We start from the raw sequence: 15,139 nt of genomic DNA on the forward strand, positions 1-15,139 counted from the left end.
GTGGGCAAAACGGTGTGTGCAAATTCAGGCTTACACGATTGCTTCTTTTCCAGTATCTGCTCACCTCCCAGAATAGGGCGATTGGCGGTCTGTGCGCTTACTTTAGAGTGCGCCAGCAATGAACTGTGTGCGCAGCTACGCGCATGAGAAACACTGCATTATTGGGTAGCAGCGTGAAATTGCAAATTTAGTCCTGCATGGTTATTTCCATGTAAGTATGAGGCCCATGTGATTTTCTGTCGTTTGCATAAGTCCGCATTATGAACCTGGGGGCTTTCCTTGAGGCGAGCCATGCTTTCCAAATGCTCCCTTGGACAATACCACCCAGCCTTCTATTCTCCCGTGGCGCACCTGACTCACATCCCGTTACAAGGCCCTCCAACGTGTTCTCTCAGCACCTTGGTCCAGGAAGTGCTGAACACATGACCTAAATGCTGTTTAACAAAAGTGTCACACCATTACTAAGTAGATGCTGAGTGCGCGTAGCATCTTGGCTCACGTGGGGCTACGACTGAGCGGGGACCGTTTAGCTCGCGCTAACCTCGAACTCTCGAACGCTGATTTAAACTCCATGTACGCGATCTTAAGAAAACAGAGCAGCAGACTGAGTGCTCGTCTAGACCCTCTAACGAACGTCGCTGTTTACCTTAAAACGGATCGCTCACACTTCCGTCTTTCTAGCTGCTCCCGCGGGCATTGCGGTGGAGCACGTCTTCGTCATTGCGGTGGAGCACGTCTTCGTCTCGGCAGGCTAATAGGCCTGGCCGTCGCAGCACGTCGGGCATACGTCGGACATGACTTTTAGCCATGGGCCTACAGAGACGTCCGTTTTACTCAATGGAAGTCGACTGTGTACGACGGACGTATGTTAAGACACTCGTTCACTATTTCGCTTCGTCCACGTTAGCCCTATCACTCGCCATCAGGTCGACGCAGATCTAAGTAATTATTTGGTGCGGCAGTAACTTTCCAGGTGCTTTTGAATGCGAGTGTCTTCGTTTTCGAGTGTGAAGAGGCGCGGTTATGTTTTGTAACGATAGAATCCAGGGTGATTTTGCGGTTTTAGATTTTGAGGCGAGCGTGAAGCAGCTCGAGGGTTTACCACTCTTTAGCTTCAGACATGCATTCGATACAGTTTGGCCTTCCGTCCAGTTAGAATATGAATATGATGTGCGGTGCAGCGATCGCTGCTAGCGATGCTTGAGTGGCTGGCTGACTGAATGAATGAGTGACTGACGCGTCGATGTATGACCCCTTTGTCCCTACAGCACCTGTGAACAGAGGTTCGAGAAGAACAGAGGTTCGAGAAGGTTCCCCAGAGAGAATACTTTTCGTGCAAAAGGCTGCATAAGTGGTTGTCGAAGTTTAGGACATTTGGAGAGCAGTGCCGAGAAGCAGAAATCTGTGAGTACTTGCTTACGTTGGGGAGCCGCGCATGGGCATATCTCGATGAACGGTAAAGTGCGGTGTATCGGCCAGTATGTCTTGAGCGTTACCCAACACAGTTGAAACTATTTTCATTAATTATCCATGTTATTGGAGGTCTATAGACTGCCTCAGTCAGCGCAAACGCTCGGCTGAAGAACGTACACGTTTCAATTTCATGTCGCTATACGCCACACACGCAGCAGGTTTCCCTTACACATTTTTTAGGCAGTCTATGACTGTCCATAGGCCTCTGTCTGTAAAGTCTATAGACTCTGCATAGACAAACCCTGGAGAACAGTCTATGTGTGTGGTCCTGTGTCCTGTGTGGCCCTTTCTTGTGTTCGTCTTGGTTGCGCTACAGTTCTTTTGTTACAAAAAAAGTCTATAGGCAATACAAATCCTATAGACACTTTATAGACAATCTATGGGTTTATGGCCGTACACTTTAGTAGACTTTTGTGCATAGACAGTCTATAGACAGTCTATATACAATAAATAGACAAAAGAAATATATATAGGAAAGAAGTAGAGTCTGTAAGAAGTCTATAGTCTGTCTATAGACCATTTTTATAAGGGTTTGTTCTCACCAATATTTTGGAGGGTCCGGCACCTGGAGTGTTTTGGAACTCAGGACGTTGAAACCTGAATTTTCGATCACTTTCACAGGACAGCACACGAAAAAGTTACAGTGTTGCAAAATACTAATTATACATTGACACCGGTTTTTGTGCGAGATGCGGAAGGAGGCGTACAGCCTTTGTTTAAGTAAGGGGCACAAGGAGTTTGTTTCTAATCCGTGCAGGGGAGCTTTTCGTAGCATCCGTGGAGTTTCTAGAGTGCGGTGGGGTGAGGATCATGATTGATTTCACTTTGAAGAGATTTGGGATGCTGGCAATGCTTATCGAGGCATGGCACAGCATGGCCCAAGGGCAAAACCCTTAGGCATTGTACTTTTGACAAAGGCTGCCCGTATGCCTAAGAAAGAGTAACTTTTAGTTCCCGAAAGTAGGTGCTTATTCCTTCTCTTTTCGTACCAGCTGCAAGCTATTAAGATCATGCCCTGTTTTTATTTCAAGAATGGTCGAACAAAAATCAGTCGATTCAACTTAGTAATGTTTTTTTCGATTTCAGTCGAAATACAAAACAGCAAATTTTTGATTGCTATAACAGATTCTCTGTACTGCTTTTGCCTATGAACTTTATCAACGACAGAAATTTTTGTAGTCACTGTAGACAAGTACTGCAGGAAAAAAACAAACTGCAGAACTACAGAAAAATACTACAAAAAACAGAAAAATTTACCGTCACGACAAAACGACCAAAATTTTTTGTTGTACTTTTGACTAGGTTCTGTCATTTTTTTCTACTGACATGTTATAGCACTTATCAGTGGTTATAAACTTTGGAGATTTTATGTCAGCGTTTTCTTTAGTGCCTTTTTCTTTTTTTGAACCATTCCCGTATAATCTTTTGGCATTCACTATCGGCATATCCAGTGTTATTTTACGAATCGTACTTTTTTTCTCAGTGCTCAGCAAGCTTGACTCGTCGTGTGGGTAGCAAGAGTCCTCGGCGGAGGGGCGCCATCATCTTGAAGAATGCCTGTTCTCGCGGATAACGATTACTACGAAGAGGAGACCAAAGTTGAGTTTGAGAAAGCGAAGACGCGATCCGGCATTCACCTTTTCAACCCAGTAAGTCGACTGTCTAAGGCGAAAGGGTGGTCGAAAATTCTCTCTTAGTGTAGTTGCAGTGCCTGATCATATGTACTAGAAGAAATTATCTGGACTGCTAAAATTGCGCCTGAAGTCAGCCACATAGGTTTCAAGGTTTACAAATAACATTTCATTACTTTTTGTTCCATGGCACTTCTTTTGTTGCGTTCATGTACAGCAGACACTCCGCATTTTTTACTGTACACCAAGGTTACATGCTGATACTATTATGATTGTGAGTAGTATGGCATTTGCAAGCCGCATCGAATAAGTAGTGAAACGGGCACAAGCTTATGTGGTTTGGAATCAGGAAAAAATTGCTGATCAGACAACAGACGAGTGAGTAAAAAATGATTTTCCCCAACCTTTTCTTAGTATAGGGTCATGTAAATTGCATTGATTCATATGGGACCGATCGTATTGTAAAGTGCGTTGTCTTATAGTGAGGGAATGGAACCCACGCTGATAAGTATCCCTTGTCAGATTTTGTGAGCTCTGGAGAACCCTGCATTTTAAATGGAAAAAGAAATTTTAAAGGCGAGACCCAGCTGCCACTAAAAGGCGGTTCCGTAAGCGTATAGAAATTGCGACACTCGTGATGAAAATTATCTGCCTACGGCGTAAAACTATACTGAAATCAACGTCATTAATGCTTTGTAGGGTGTTGGGTGTTAGTTGGTCGTACATACTGAGACTGGGGTGCGCTCGTGTCTCGTGGTGTTCTTATGTGGTGTTGTCCCCTTGTCTTGATTGTAGTTGAAATTTTGCGCTCGTGTCTCGTGGTGTTCTTATGTGGTGTTGTCCCCTTGTCTTGATTGTAGTTGAAACTTTGCGCTCGTGTCTCGTGGTGTTCTTATGTGGTGTTGTCCCCTTGTCTTGATTGTAGTTGAAATTTTGCGCTCGTGTCTCGTGGTGTTCTTATGTGGTGTTGTCCCCTTGTCTTGATTGTAGTTGAAATTTTGCGCTCGTGTCTCGTGGTGTTCTTATGTGGTGTTGTCCCCTTGTCTTGATTGTAGTTGAAACTTTGCGCTCGTGTCTCGTGGTGTTCTTATGTGGTGTTGTCCCCTTGTCTTGATTGTAGTTGAAACTTTGCGCTCGTGTCTCGTGGTGTTCTTATGTGGTGTTGTCCCCTTGTCTTGATTGTAGTTGAAATTTTGCGCTCGTGTCTCGTGGTGTTCTTATGTGGTGTTGTCCCCTTGTCTTGATTGTAGTTGAAACTTTGCGCTCGTGTCTCGTGGTGTTCTTATGTGGTGTTGTCCCCTTGTCTTGATTGTAGTTGAAACTTTGCGCTCGTGTCTCGTGGTGTTCTTATGTGGTGTTGTCCCCTTGTCTTGATTGTAGTTGAAACTTTGCGCTCGTGTCTCGTGGTGTTCTTATGTGGTGTTGTCCCCTTGTCTTGATTGTAGTTGAAATTTTGCGCTCGTGTCTCGTGGTGTTCTTATGTGGTGTTGTCCCCTTGTCTTGATTGTAGTTGAAACTTTGCGCTCGTGTCTCGTGGTGTTCTTATGTGGTGTTGTCCCCTTGTCTTGATTGTAGTTGAAACTTTGCGCTCGTGTCTCGTGGTGTTCTTATGTGGTGTTGTCCCCTTGTCTTGATTGTAGTTGAAATTTTGCGCTCGTGTCTCGTGGTGTTCTTATGTGGTGTTGTCCCCTTGTCTTGATTGTAGTTGAAATTTTGCGCTCGTGTCTCGTGGTGTTCTTATGTGGTGTTGTCCCCTTGTCTTGATTGTAGTTGAAACTTTGCGCTCGTGTCTCGTGGTGTTCTTATGTGGTGTTGTCCCCTTGTCTTGATTGTAGTTGAAATTTTGCGCTCGTGTCTCGTGGTGTTCTTATGTGGTGTTGTCCCCTTGTCTTGATTGTAGTCGAAACTTTGCGCTCGTGTCTCGTGGTGTTCTTATGTGGTGTTGTCCCCTTGTCTTGATTGTAGTTGAAACTTTGCGCTCGTGTCTCGTGGTGTTCTTATGTGGTGTTGTCCCCTTGTCTTGATTGTAGTTGAAACTTTGCGCTCGTGTCTCGTGGTGTTCTTATGTGGTGTTGTCCCCTTGTCTTGATTGTAGTTGAAACTTTGCGCTCGTGTCTCGTGGTGTTCTTAGGTGGTGTTGTCCCCTTGTCTTGATTGTAGTTGAAATTTTGCGCTCGTGTCTCGTGGTGTTCTTATGTGGTGTTGTCCCCTTGTCTTGATTGTAGTTGAAACTTTGCGCTCGTGTCTCGTGGTGTTCTTATGTGGTGTTGTCCCCTTGTCTTGATTGTAGTTGAAACTTTGCGCTCGTGTCTCGTGGTGTTCTTATGTGGTGTTGTCCCCTCGTCTTGATTGTAGTTGAAACTTTGCGCTCGTGTCTCGTGGTGTTCTTATGTGGTGTTGTCCCCTTGTCTTGATTGTAGTTGAAATTTTGCGCTCGTGTCTCGTGGTGTTCTTATGTGGTGTTGTCCCCTTGTCTTGATTGTAGTTGAAACTTTGCGCTCGTGTCTCGTGGTGTTCTTATGTGGTGTTGTCCCCTTGTCTTGATTGTAGTTGAAACTTTGCGCTCGTGTCTCGTGGTGTTCTTATGTGGTGTTGTACCCTTGTCTTGATTGTAGTTGAAATTTTGCGCTCGTGTCTCGTGGTGTTCTTATGTGGTGTTGTCCCCTTGTCTTGATTGTAGTTGAAACTTTGCGCTCGTGTCTCGTGGTGTTCTTATGTGGTGTTGTCCCCTTGTCTTGATTGTAGTTGAAACTTTGCGCTCGTGTCTCGTGGTGTTCTTATGTGGTGTTGTCCCCTTGTCTTGATTGTAGTTGAAATTTTGCGCTCGTGTCTCGTGGTGTTCTTATGTGGTGTTGTCCCCTTGTCTTGATTGTAGTTGAAATTTTGCGCTCGTGTCTCGTGGTGTTCTTATGTGGTGTTGTCCCCTTGTCTTGATTGTAGTTGAAACTTTGCGCTCGTGTCTCGTGGTGTTCTTATGTGGTGTTGTCCCCTTGTCTTGATTGTAGTTGAAACTTTGCGCTCGTGTCTCGTGGTGTTCTTATGTGGTGTTGTCCCCTTGTCTTGATTGTAGTTGAAATTTTGCGCTCGTGTCTCGTGGTGTTCTTATGTGGTGTTGTCCCCTTGTCTTGATTGTAGTTGAAACTTTGCGCTCGTGTCTCGTGGTGTTCTTATGTGGTGTTGTCCCCTTGTCTTGATTGTAGTTGAAACTTTGCGCTCGTGTCTCGTGGTGTTCTTATGTGGTGTTGTCCCCTTGTCTTGATTGTAGTTGAAACTTTGCGCTCGTGTCTCGTGGTGTTCTTATGTGGTGTTGTCCCCTTGTCTTGATTGTAGTTGAAACTTTGCGCTCGTGTCTCGTGGTGTTCTTATGTGGTGTTGTCCCCTTGTCTTGATTGTAGTTGAAATTTTGCGCTCGTGTCTCGTGGTGTTCTTATGTGGTGTTGTCCCCTTGTCTTGATTGTAGTTGAAACTTTGCGCTCGTGTCTCGTGGTGTTCTTATGTGGTGTTGTCCCCTTGTCTTGATTGTAGTTGAAACTTTGCGCTCGTGTCTCGTGGTGTTCTTATATGGTGTTGTCCCCTCGTCTTGATTGTAGTTGAAACTTTGCGCTCGTGTCTCGTGGTGTTCTTATGTGGTGTTGTCCCCTTGTCTTGATTGTAGTTGAAACTTTGCGCTCGTGTCTCGTGGTGTTCTTATGTGGTGTTGTCCCCTTGTCTTGATTGTAGTTGAAATTTTGCGCTCGTGTCTCGTGGTGTTCTTATATGGTGTTGTCCCCTCGTCTTGATTGTAGTTGAAACTTTGCGCTCGTGTCTCGTGGTGTTCTTATGTGGTGTTGTCCCCTTGTCTTGATTGTAGTTGAAACTTTGCGCTCGTGTCTCGTGGTGTTCTTATGTGGTGTTGTCCCCTTGTCTCGATTGTAGTTGAAACTTTGCGCTCGTGTCTCGTGGTGTTCTTATGTGGTGTTGTCCCCTTGTCTTGATTGTAGCACTTTCCAGTCTCAGTATGTACTGAAATGGAAATGAAGCGAGCAATAAACAAACCTGTCTTGATGGCAGGATGAGTGATGAAAGGCATTATAATAACACAAAAAAGGGTTATAACTTAATTTGAATTCTTAAATCTGACAGTGCAATGGATCCTTAAGCTGTAAAGAAGTATCCGGCTCGTTGACAGCTAAGTTGGAAGGTTCTTTGATTTTGTCAGTCCATGAGTGCAGAGGGACCACTAATCGCGAAGAATTGCTTTTCGTTCGCATACGCACAACTCATGGAAGCCACAAGCTTCCTCTTCACTCCCTACCCTTCAGCTATTCTAGCAGAAGTTTTCTTCGTCCGTATGTTGTCCTGTTATGCCGACAGCTAAACGTCAGAATATCACATTAGACACAGCCATAGAGCTTGCATGTTGTATGATTCCGTGTAGTGCGCATTATGCTTTGTGTTGTTGCGTTGTACGAAAGACAGGTAATTCTAGAGCTGAAGATGGTGTACCTAAGGACGCACATTCTTATCAAGCGTAAGAAGTGGCGAGTTGAATGATAGCTTCGCTTCGCGCATCACTATATGAAAAGTAATATGAATTTCTTACTTTATCATAATTCATTTTGCTTGAGCGGGACACCCTGCCTTTTTTGTTCCTCTTTTTAGCACGCACGTATGTGGCTTGACAATGAACACTATTTTTCTATTTGTTTCTCCAGAAAACCCCGGTCGAACTACAACTTCCAGGAGGGATCCAGAAGTTCACTGACATCCTCATGGAAGCCACTTTCCGCAAGGACATGAAAAAGTATGTGACCTACCTGATGTTTTCTGTTTATACTTTGAACATGGTTTTTTGTACTCCTGGAGTTAATACAGCTAATATAGTAGTGCTCCATGGTCTTTGATGCATCGCATAAATGGCAGTTAACAAAACTTACAAAAAGTAAACTTACAGCATTTCTTAGTAAACTAAACTTACTTAAAAGTAAACTTACAGCATTACAGGATTCTGAGCAGAAGCAAATTAAAAACAACCCGTGAAACGATAGAGGCCTACTATATTAAAAAACCTGGGTCAGGATGTGTCAGCGATACCTCAGTCCTTTTGTATAATGCAGAAAAGGCGTTCCTTTCAAAGTTTTTGCGATAAAGATGTGATGAGAATATGTTTTCCTATTTTTTCCTGTTTGGTTCTTTTACGGTGTGCGCTTGCGCTGGTCTAACAGTATTTAAGATGTGTGTACGTCTCTGATTAAACAGTTGTCAGTCAGCGCTGTGTTCGTCCTTCTTCTTTTCTGTCTTCCTTTCTTTGGCTATGTGCCATTGCGCTGGAATACCATGAATGTGACTCAAAAATACCAACTAGCCCAAGAACTGACTCTACTGAATTACAGCACATCTCGGGACTAGGTAAAATGAATAAAAAAAATTTAGCCATGAAAGAAGAGCATCAGTGTCCCCGCCGAGTGACCCGATGGTAACACGTCGCCACACCGGTGGAGGTGAAGGTCACTGACTGGAGTCTCTGGGGCGAGATACGATCATCTCCCCGCCGAGTGACCCGATGGTAACACGTCGCCACAGCGGTGGAGGTGAAGGTCACTGACTGGAGTCTCTGAGGCGAGATACGATCGTAGTGAGTGGCTGCACAGGCTACGTGCTGAGACCTGGTTGGTCGGGCAGTTATGTACTCCTAATGCCGGCATCTCTACATCATGGAGCTATCCACCTTAATAAGCACGAATAAAAAGAAGGCAGTAAGCTCAGAGAGACCCAAAACGTTTCAGCGTCGTGTACGAGTGGTGGTGGAGCAAGAAGATGGACTTCCCGCTGTTCGAAGTGACGAGCGAGCAGTACAGGGACGGCCGGCTCAACTACAGCATCGAGGACTACGTCAAGCAGTCGAAGGAGGTGGGCAACAAGGACTTCTACTACGTCATGGGAGAGGAGACACCCACGAAGTTCTTGTACGACGTCACGGATCGCTACCTCGTGGTCAGTACTCGCGCAGTTCATCGGTGGTGGCGATGACTATTATTTTAAAGCGCGTCAGGTGTCATAGGTAAATCCTTCGATATCACGTGATCGCCGTCCACATGGTATAACGTCATCGTATAGCAATGTGAACGACCTATTGTTACCGGGCTTGTGACCTATGAGTCATTGCCAAGGGATCCCATCATCCCATTGTTATCAGTAGGTCGTTCGGCTGCAGGGTCGTGGTTACAGTACATTCACGTACTGTCAGCGTCAGCTTCACGTACAAATGGGATATTGAAGAAGTAACATGATAAGGAAATCCATTCGGGGGATCAGTTGCCAGTTTATTTAACCGCAACGATGACCGTCACATTTGTTGAACCATGTCTCCTCTGCTATTGTCTCATCGCATGTTCTTTGATTCAAGGAGCATACACATGCTTCCTCAACAGAGCATATTCATGAAGCAGTGGGGGGCAAATATTGACGGAGGTGTTAAAGCGTTTATTTAAAGGAACATGAGATGCGGACAGCACACAGCGCTGCTGTATGCTATCCCCGTTTCATAACCTAGTCAATCTGCGCTAAAACACCTTCGTCAGTATGCTTCCTCAAGTCGGTGCTAATTTGGTGCACGTGGTGGTCATCTCCCGGCGACTGCTATAGGTCGGCGATATCACGCTAGGTAGTAGGTGGAGAAGGGCACCAAAACCACTGCCCGCAAACTTCTGAAGCGTGTTTCATAAGGTAATGCGGCACACCAATTTTGCGCTGTGCTTTATTTAAAGCAAGGTTTGTCATTATTGGGATTTAGCTCACACAACAGAAAAATCTTTGCAAGTGAGATGGACATGGTCGAGAGCTTGAGGACCGGTGGACTGGAATATTGGAACGGAATATGCCTACCGAAACCCTGGCAAACATATTAAAAAAAGGTACATCACGTCGTACTGCATATGAACTTCCTTGTAGCTGTTGCATTTAGGGCGTACAGGGTTATTTCCTGTCTCTTTAGTGTTGGGGATTAACTTGAGAGATGTTCTTTGTTATATCGATGTTTTGATGAGATTTTATCCCGAAAACGTGAAAACCTGTCATGTAGTGCAGTCATATGAACAGCGTACTTACTTTTTTATTTTATCATTGCATATTTGATTATGTTTCTCTTGTCTAATTGACTTTTTTTTGCGATATCAGATCCGAATAAACGGGAGGTACGCCTTGTTTGAGCATCTCGACCGATTTGACGATGCGACATTTTACGACCGCTTCTTCATAAAGGGTGATCTCGACATCAAGGTGATACGACTCGTCTATGATGACCCCTTGGTAAGTACGCTGTCACTTCGGCGCCGTCAACCGTACAATTTGACTTCTATGGCGAGCGCGTAATTTGATATTGGTAGTGCATGCGCGAACTGGGGAGCAGCGCAGGAGCTTGTCCTAAGGAAGGTTCAACTTACAAAAGAGCTGAATTGAAAATTGAAGCGTTTGCTGCAGTTAATCGCAACAGAACGTGCGTGAAAGGCTAAAAACAAAAACGCAAAATACTCGAACCAAGTGAACACCATGGAATGTGCCAGTGAAGCAAAACTGCGTGCTGCGGCTTCAAGAACTGAAGAAAGGGAAAGAAACAGGTAGAGCAAGAACCGCACGACCGGCCAGGACTTCTGTGTACCGCAGAAACCAACACATTTGCCGCGCATATCTGCCGTGTTAGAAAAAGCTCGGTTCCTGAATTTAACTGTAAACTGCATTGCGTTGAGGAGCAGTCGCTATACTAATGACGTCATTACGAAAGTTTAATTTCTCTGCTGATGATAGCAAGGAGTGAGGGCAGCTCACCACCAGCTAGCAATCATTCACCAACACGGGACCGGTAGCCGCATTGTAACTTATAGTGTTTTCTAAGGGTAACTAAACTGAAACAGTCAACTAGGCAGCCATCACGATATGTGATCATGTGCTTCGGGTCCCATGGGATCGTATAACACGCCTCTCAACGAATAGATATCTGTGCCAGAAAATTTACTTAGAACTTTTTTTCTTGCAGCCTGTGCCTCTGTCCTTGCCCCTTAGCTCGTCCGGCATCCAGAAGGGAGACCGCTACGAAATAAAGGCGAAGAATCCGAGGAACGCCAAAGAGTTGAGTATCGCGACGCATGTTTATGGTTGCACCTCGTAGGGAAGCATAAACGTTTCGGTTTACATGGCCGAAGTGTCCGTTCCGTAGCGCGCGCGCTTTATGTTGTGCTGCAATTCTCATTTGATGAATTAGTGTACACTGTGAACTCATCTTAAAGTTGATGCAATACCAGCTACCGCCCACGCAGCGTTAAGGAGAGCAGTTTCTGTTTTTATCGTCTCCGACGTATTTATAACCCCATTTAGTCAATAGGTGAGAAACTTGTTATGAAACAACCCCTGTGTATGTGATTGCATGCTACTTCATCAAGATGCGCCGCTATAGTGGCCTTTTATCATAAATGCGTGTTTCGTCTGGCTGACGTGTTTCATCTGGCTTAAGTAGTGATCTAGCATGCGCTTTTACATGAGCGACCTCATTGATTCGAAAGCAGCGGTTTATTTCCTGATTCTTACAGCCGTATGCAAACACTCAGTTAATCATCCTACTGAGAAGCAACTATTTGGCACTTATGGTTACAAGTTTACCATGAACAGATTTATTCAGACAGCAGCTTTCTTGCCCCAACCTTAATGCATTTTTCGCAGTCAAGAAAAAATCATGGATATGCTGGAGCTGCAAAACCACTTCTTGTCACAGTATTCGTGAAACCCCTCACTACCGCTGCTCAAAATAGCCATGGATGGCAATGCGCATAAATGCGTTTTTTTTTTTTCAGTTTGAGTTCTAATTCGTGACCTTGTTGCATATGTTGTGAAAACCAGTTCATCTACGAAAGTTCACCACGTCACTCAGCTCCATCACCACGACGTTCAGATCGATGCAATTTTGAAACAAGAATAATGTAATGCTCTGTGTAATCTGTAATTGCACGTGGCAATCTTTCGGGCTTTGCGCGGTGGGAGAATGCATTGCAGTAGAGAAACTAGGTCAGAATAAACATTTTTTAGGGAAACAAGCTCCCCACTGACTTCAGCTTATTGAAGTCTACGTAGCTAAAACCATGCAGTGTTGAAAAAGTCATGACCCACGTCAGTTAATCGGGAGCTGTATCCATATAGCTGTTCTCACTTAAGGCCAGTGTGTCGTCTATGGCATCACTGGCCATCATGAGCCGACGAGAGAACGGGCATCGCGAATTCAAGGATTGTAGTTGCGTGCAAGCAGCTTTGCCGCTTCGTACAGCACGTTGCTTTATGTTTATATCTATTATTGAAAACGATGTTAGGTTTCTGTAAGTTAGATTCTGGAGACAATGCAGATGGCCGGAAAAGGCTTGGGGAAAGCTTAACTGGCGACACGCTTAATTCAGTCTTTGGCAGCTATTGTAGAGTTCTGTCGCACCAAAAGGCAGCGCAGTCGTGGTGGCGTGTTTCTTTTCCTTGTCTTGTACGCAGATTTGTGCTTGTGTTCGGGGACCAGTCGCTGGAGATTCCTCTTAACGTTGAACAAGAAGAGGTCGTCCTGAAGGTGACGGGCGTAGAGCACGGCCGCTGCACGGCCAGGCTGAACGGAGTCGAGATGGCGGGCGTCATAAGCCAGGGCCCATTCCTCACAGACCGAATGGTTCTGGAGGGTGACCTCGACTTCCATTGGGTCGCCATTGTAAGTAGACTTCATAGCAGACATGACTTTAAGTGCGCAGGCATTCACACATTTGAGGTTTAAGTGGAATTTCGGAAGAATTATGCGAGGTTGGAGCACCGCCCCTCTCTTTATTTCCCCCTTTGGTCAGACTGCATCAAGGATTTGCATATACTCCATCTGCCATACATTCTGTGAATTCAATTATAATATTTAGGGAAACAAACGGTGAAGAAGGACGATAAGCTTTGTTCGAAGCATTAACTGAGATGGGAAGATTGGTGTTTTGTGTTGCACATTTTTTGTACTTTAATATCTTAAGTTTTGTATTCTGCAGTCTGCGTCCCCGAACGATGTATATTGACGCCTACTGCGTTGGGGGAGGGGGGTGGTTGCGTTCTGCTTGATATATTTGGACCCATCTTTTAGTGGGTCATTAAGTGAAATGCCATAGCTAAGGTTATTGCTATGAGGGTGCGATTTATAGAAAACATTGAAAAAATGGCGCATACTATGGGTCCAGGATTAAGCTCTAATTCAGAGCTCCCAGCCTTCTTCAGAAGGAGGCATAAACCTGTATCTGAGCTGAACAAATCGCCTCAGTGAACATTAGCCGGTAACAACTGAATAAACAAAACTGCTGTGCTTTGTGCATAACGCGTGCGTCAGGGAGTTCGCCTGTACGTTTATCACAGGAACTGAAAACTTATGGTTACAATCTCAAAAGCTGTCTTTGCTGCATTTCACCGACAGTGTTCATCTCTCTGCTCGGACACTAATTCGTAAAACGGGACAGGGCGGCACTTGAAATAATGGTTTACCGATTCGAAGATTGACTCTGCAGATCTAGAACTGCTAACGTAAATTATTCGCAAAAGTTCTCGCGTTTTAAGAATACTGTTGGCCTTTCTAGCTTTGGTACAAAAAAAAAGATAAAGCGCGCGGAACGGTGCGTTCAAAGATATTGAGTTCACTTAAACTTGAGGTCGCTCTTTTCATTTAAGGCGGAAGTTGGAAAATAACTCTGCACTCGAGTGCGTTGTTCTTCATTTCAACAGGTGAAGCCTGGTGGGAACGAAGGTGCGGTCGAAGGTATCAAGGAACCCGAGGAAAAACTCGACGCCGGTGAAAAAAGCACTACGGACAAGGCTTAGTGCCAAAAATGGAGCTCGAGTGATAAATAATAAAAAAACAGAAAAATGATTGACGCCAACTTCTGAGAAAGTGATTTCTCAGAGTAGTAAAGTGGTGACACTAGGGAACCGCAAGATTATTTTGTGAAACATAGCAAAGAAAAAGCCTTCTAGGCTGGCTCAGGGACCCCGGAACAAGGGGTGCACCCAGTCTCCAATTGCTTGCACTTGGATAAGATTTCTGACAATTGAAGCAATTCAGTTCTAGGACCATTTTAATGTAAAACACTATGGAGCTGAGCTACTTGGCTTCGTAGCCAGTTGTAAAGCATTTCGTATATGACCTAAACCAGTAATGTCCCAACAGAAGTCGACTGTCTAACCCGCGCACATGATCATGATTACCAGAATTTAAACAAACTACGCACAAACTTTTTTTACCAATTGAGCACTCCTCGTTCGCACATCTATAAAGCTGCCCATTTCAGTTCGTTTTATATTGCCGTGAACCTTTGCACCGTTTGAAAGTTCGCATTCAAAACCGCAGGCACGCGGCTTTTTCATTTTGTTTTGTAATCCTAGATGCGACCAGACTTGTCTGCATTGATCGTGGTCACGTGCAAATGCTTCCACATATTTCAAGATTGTTGTAGTTGCTGTTTCTTTATCTCGAAGGTTCCTTGCCAGCTTTAAACTGGGTGCGGCCAAGAACTGCATGCATTCAGTTCGATGACCGCCCAGCGCGCTTGTGACTATTGTCGCTGCCGAGTCATTCAGTTCTTAGTGGGCGGGAGTCAGCCCTTTAACCGTTTCTTTTGGACGCCTTTTCGTTGTCTTCCTGGCTGCCGGAGTGTCGTCACCACAACGTGACAGTTGGCATCAACCTTTGAACATTGAAAAATAAAAAAATAATACATAATTTATTATGTAAATTAACTTTAAATAAATAAATAAGAAAAAACTCAGTCTTGACTCCACTAAAAAAAAAAAATGTTCCGGAGTCCCATATAGGCTGCTGGAAATATAGCGCGCCATCAGTGTTCTAAATATGCTTTTGAAAATTGGTACTCTGACACTAAATCTTCCAGCGGGTGCTTTAATAAAGATCCCATTCAAGAACACTTTCCTAGGTGCTATTTACTGGGGCTAGAGGTAACCTATCCGTCCCAAGGCGAACTTCTGGTTAAGTAGGCTTTTACGAAATTTGATTTTCA

General features: G+C 44.6%; 1 protein-coding gene across 1 annotated transcript; it reads left to right on the top strand.

The window, feature by feature from the left end:
• Positions 1–1,274: 1,274 nt before the first annotated feature.
• LOC144096975 (uncharacterized) lies at positions 1,275–14,790 on the top strand. Its single transcript, XM_077629780.1, has 8 exons — positions 1,275–1,404; positions 2,957–3,122; positions 7,799–7,887; positions 8,870–9,077; positions 10,260–10,391; positions 11,116–11,207; positions 12,606–12,813; positions 13,851–14,790. The coding sequence occupies exons 2-8, from the start codon at positions 3,027–3,029 to the stop codon at positions 13,944–13,946; spliced, it is 921 nt and encodes a 306-aa protein (XP_077485906.1). The 5' UTR covers positions 1,275–1,404; positions 2,957–3,026; the 3' UTR covers positions 13,947–14,790.
• The last annotated feature ends 349 nt before the right edge of the window (positions 14,791–15,139 follow it).

Source organism: Amblyomma americanum, chromosome 7 (assembly GCF_052857255.1).
Source record: "Amblyomma americanum isolate KBUSLIRL-KWMA chromosome 7, ASM5285725v1, whole genome shotgun sequence".
NCBI lineage: Eukaryota > Metazoa > Arthropoda > Arachnida > Ixodida > Ixodidae > Amblyomma > Amblyomma americanum.

Coding starts and splice junctions, on each gene's coding strand:
- LOC144096975 (XM_077629780.1), top strand. CDS start 3,027: ATGCCTGTTCTCGCGGATAACGATTACTACGAAGAGGAGACCAAAGTT. Junction 10,392..11,115: donor TCGTCTATGATGACCCCTTG/GTAAGTACGCTG, acceptor TTTTTCTTGCAG/CCTGTGCCTCTGTCCTTGCC. Junction 12,814..13,850: donor ACTTCCATTGGGTCGCCATT/GTAAGTAGACTT, acceptor TCATTTCAACAG/GTGAAGCCTGGTGGGAACGA.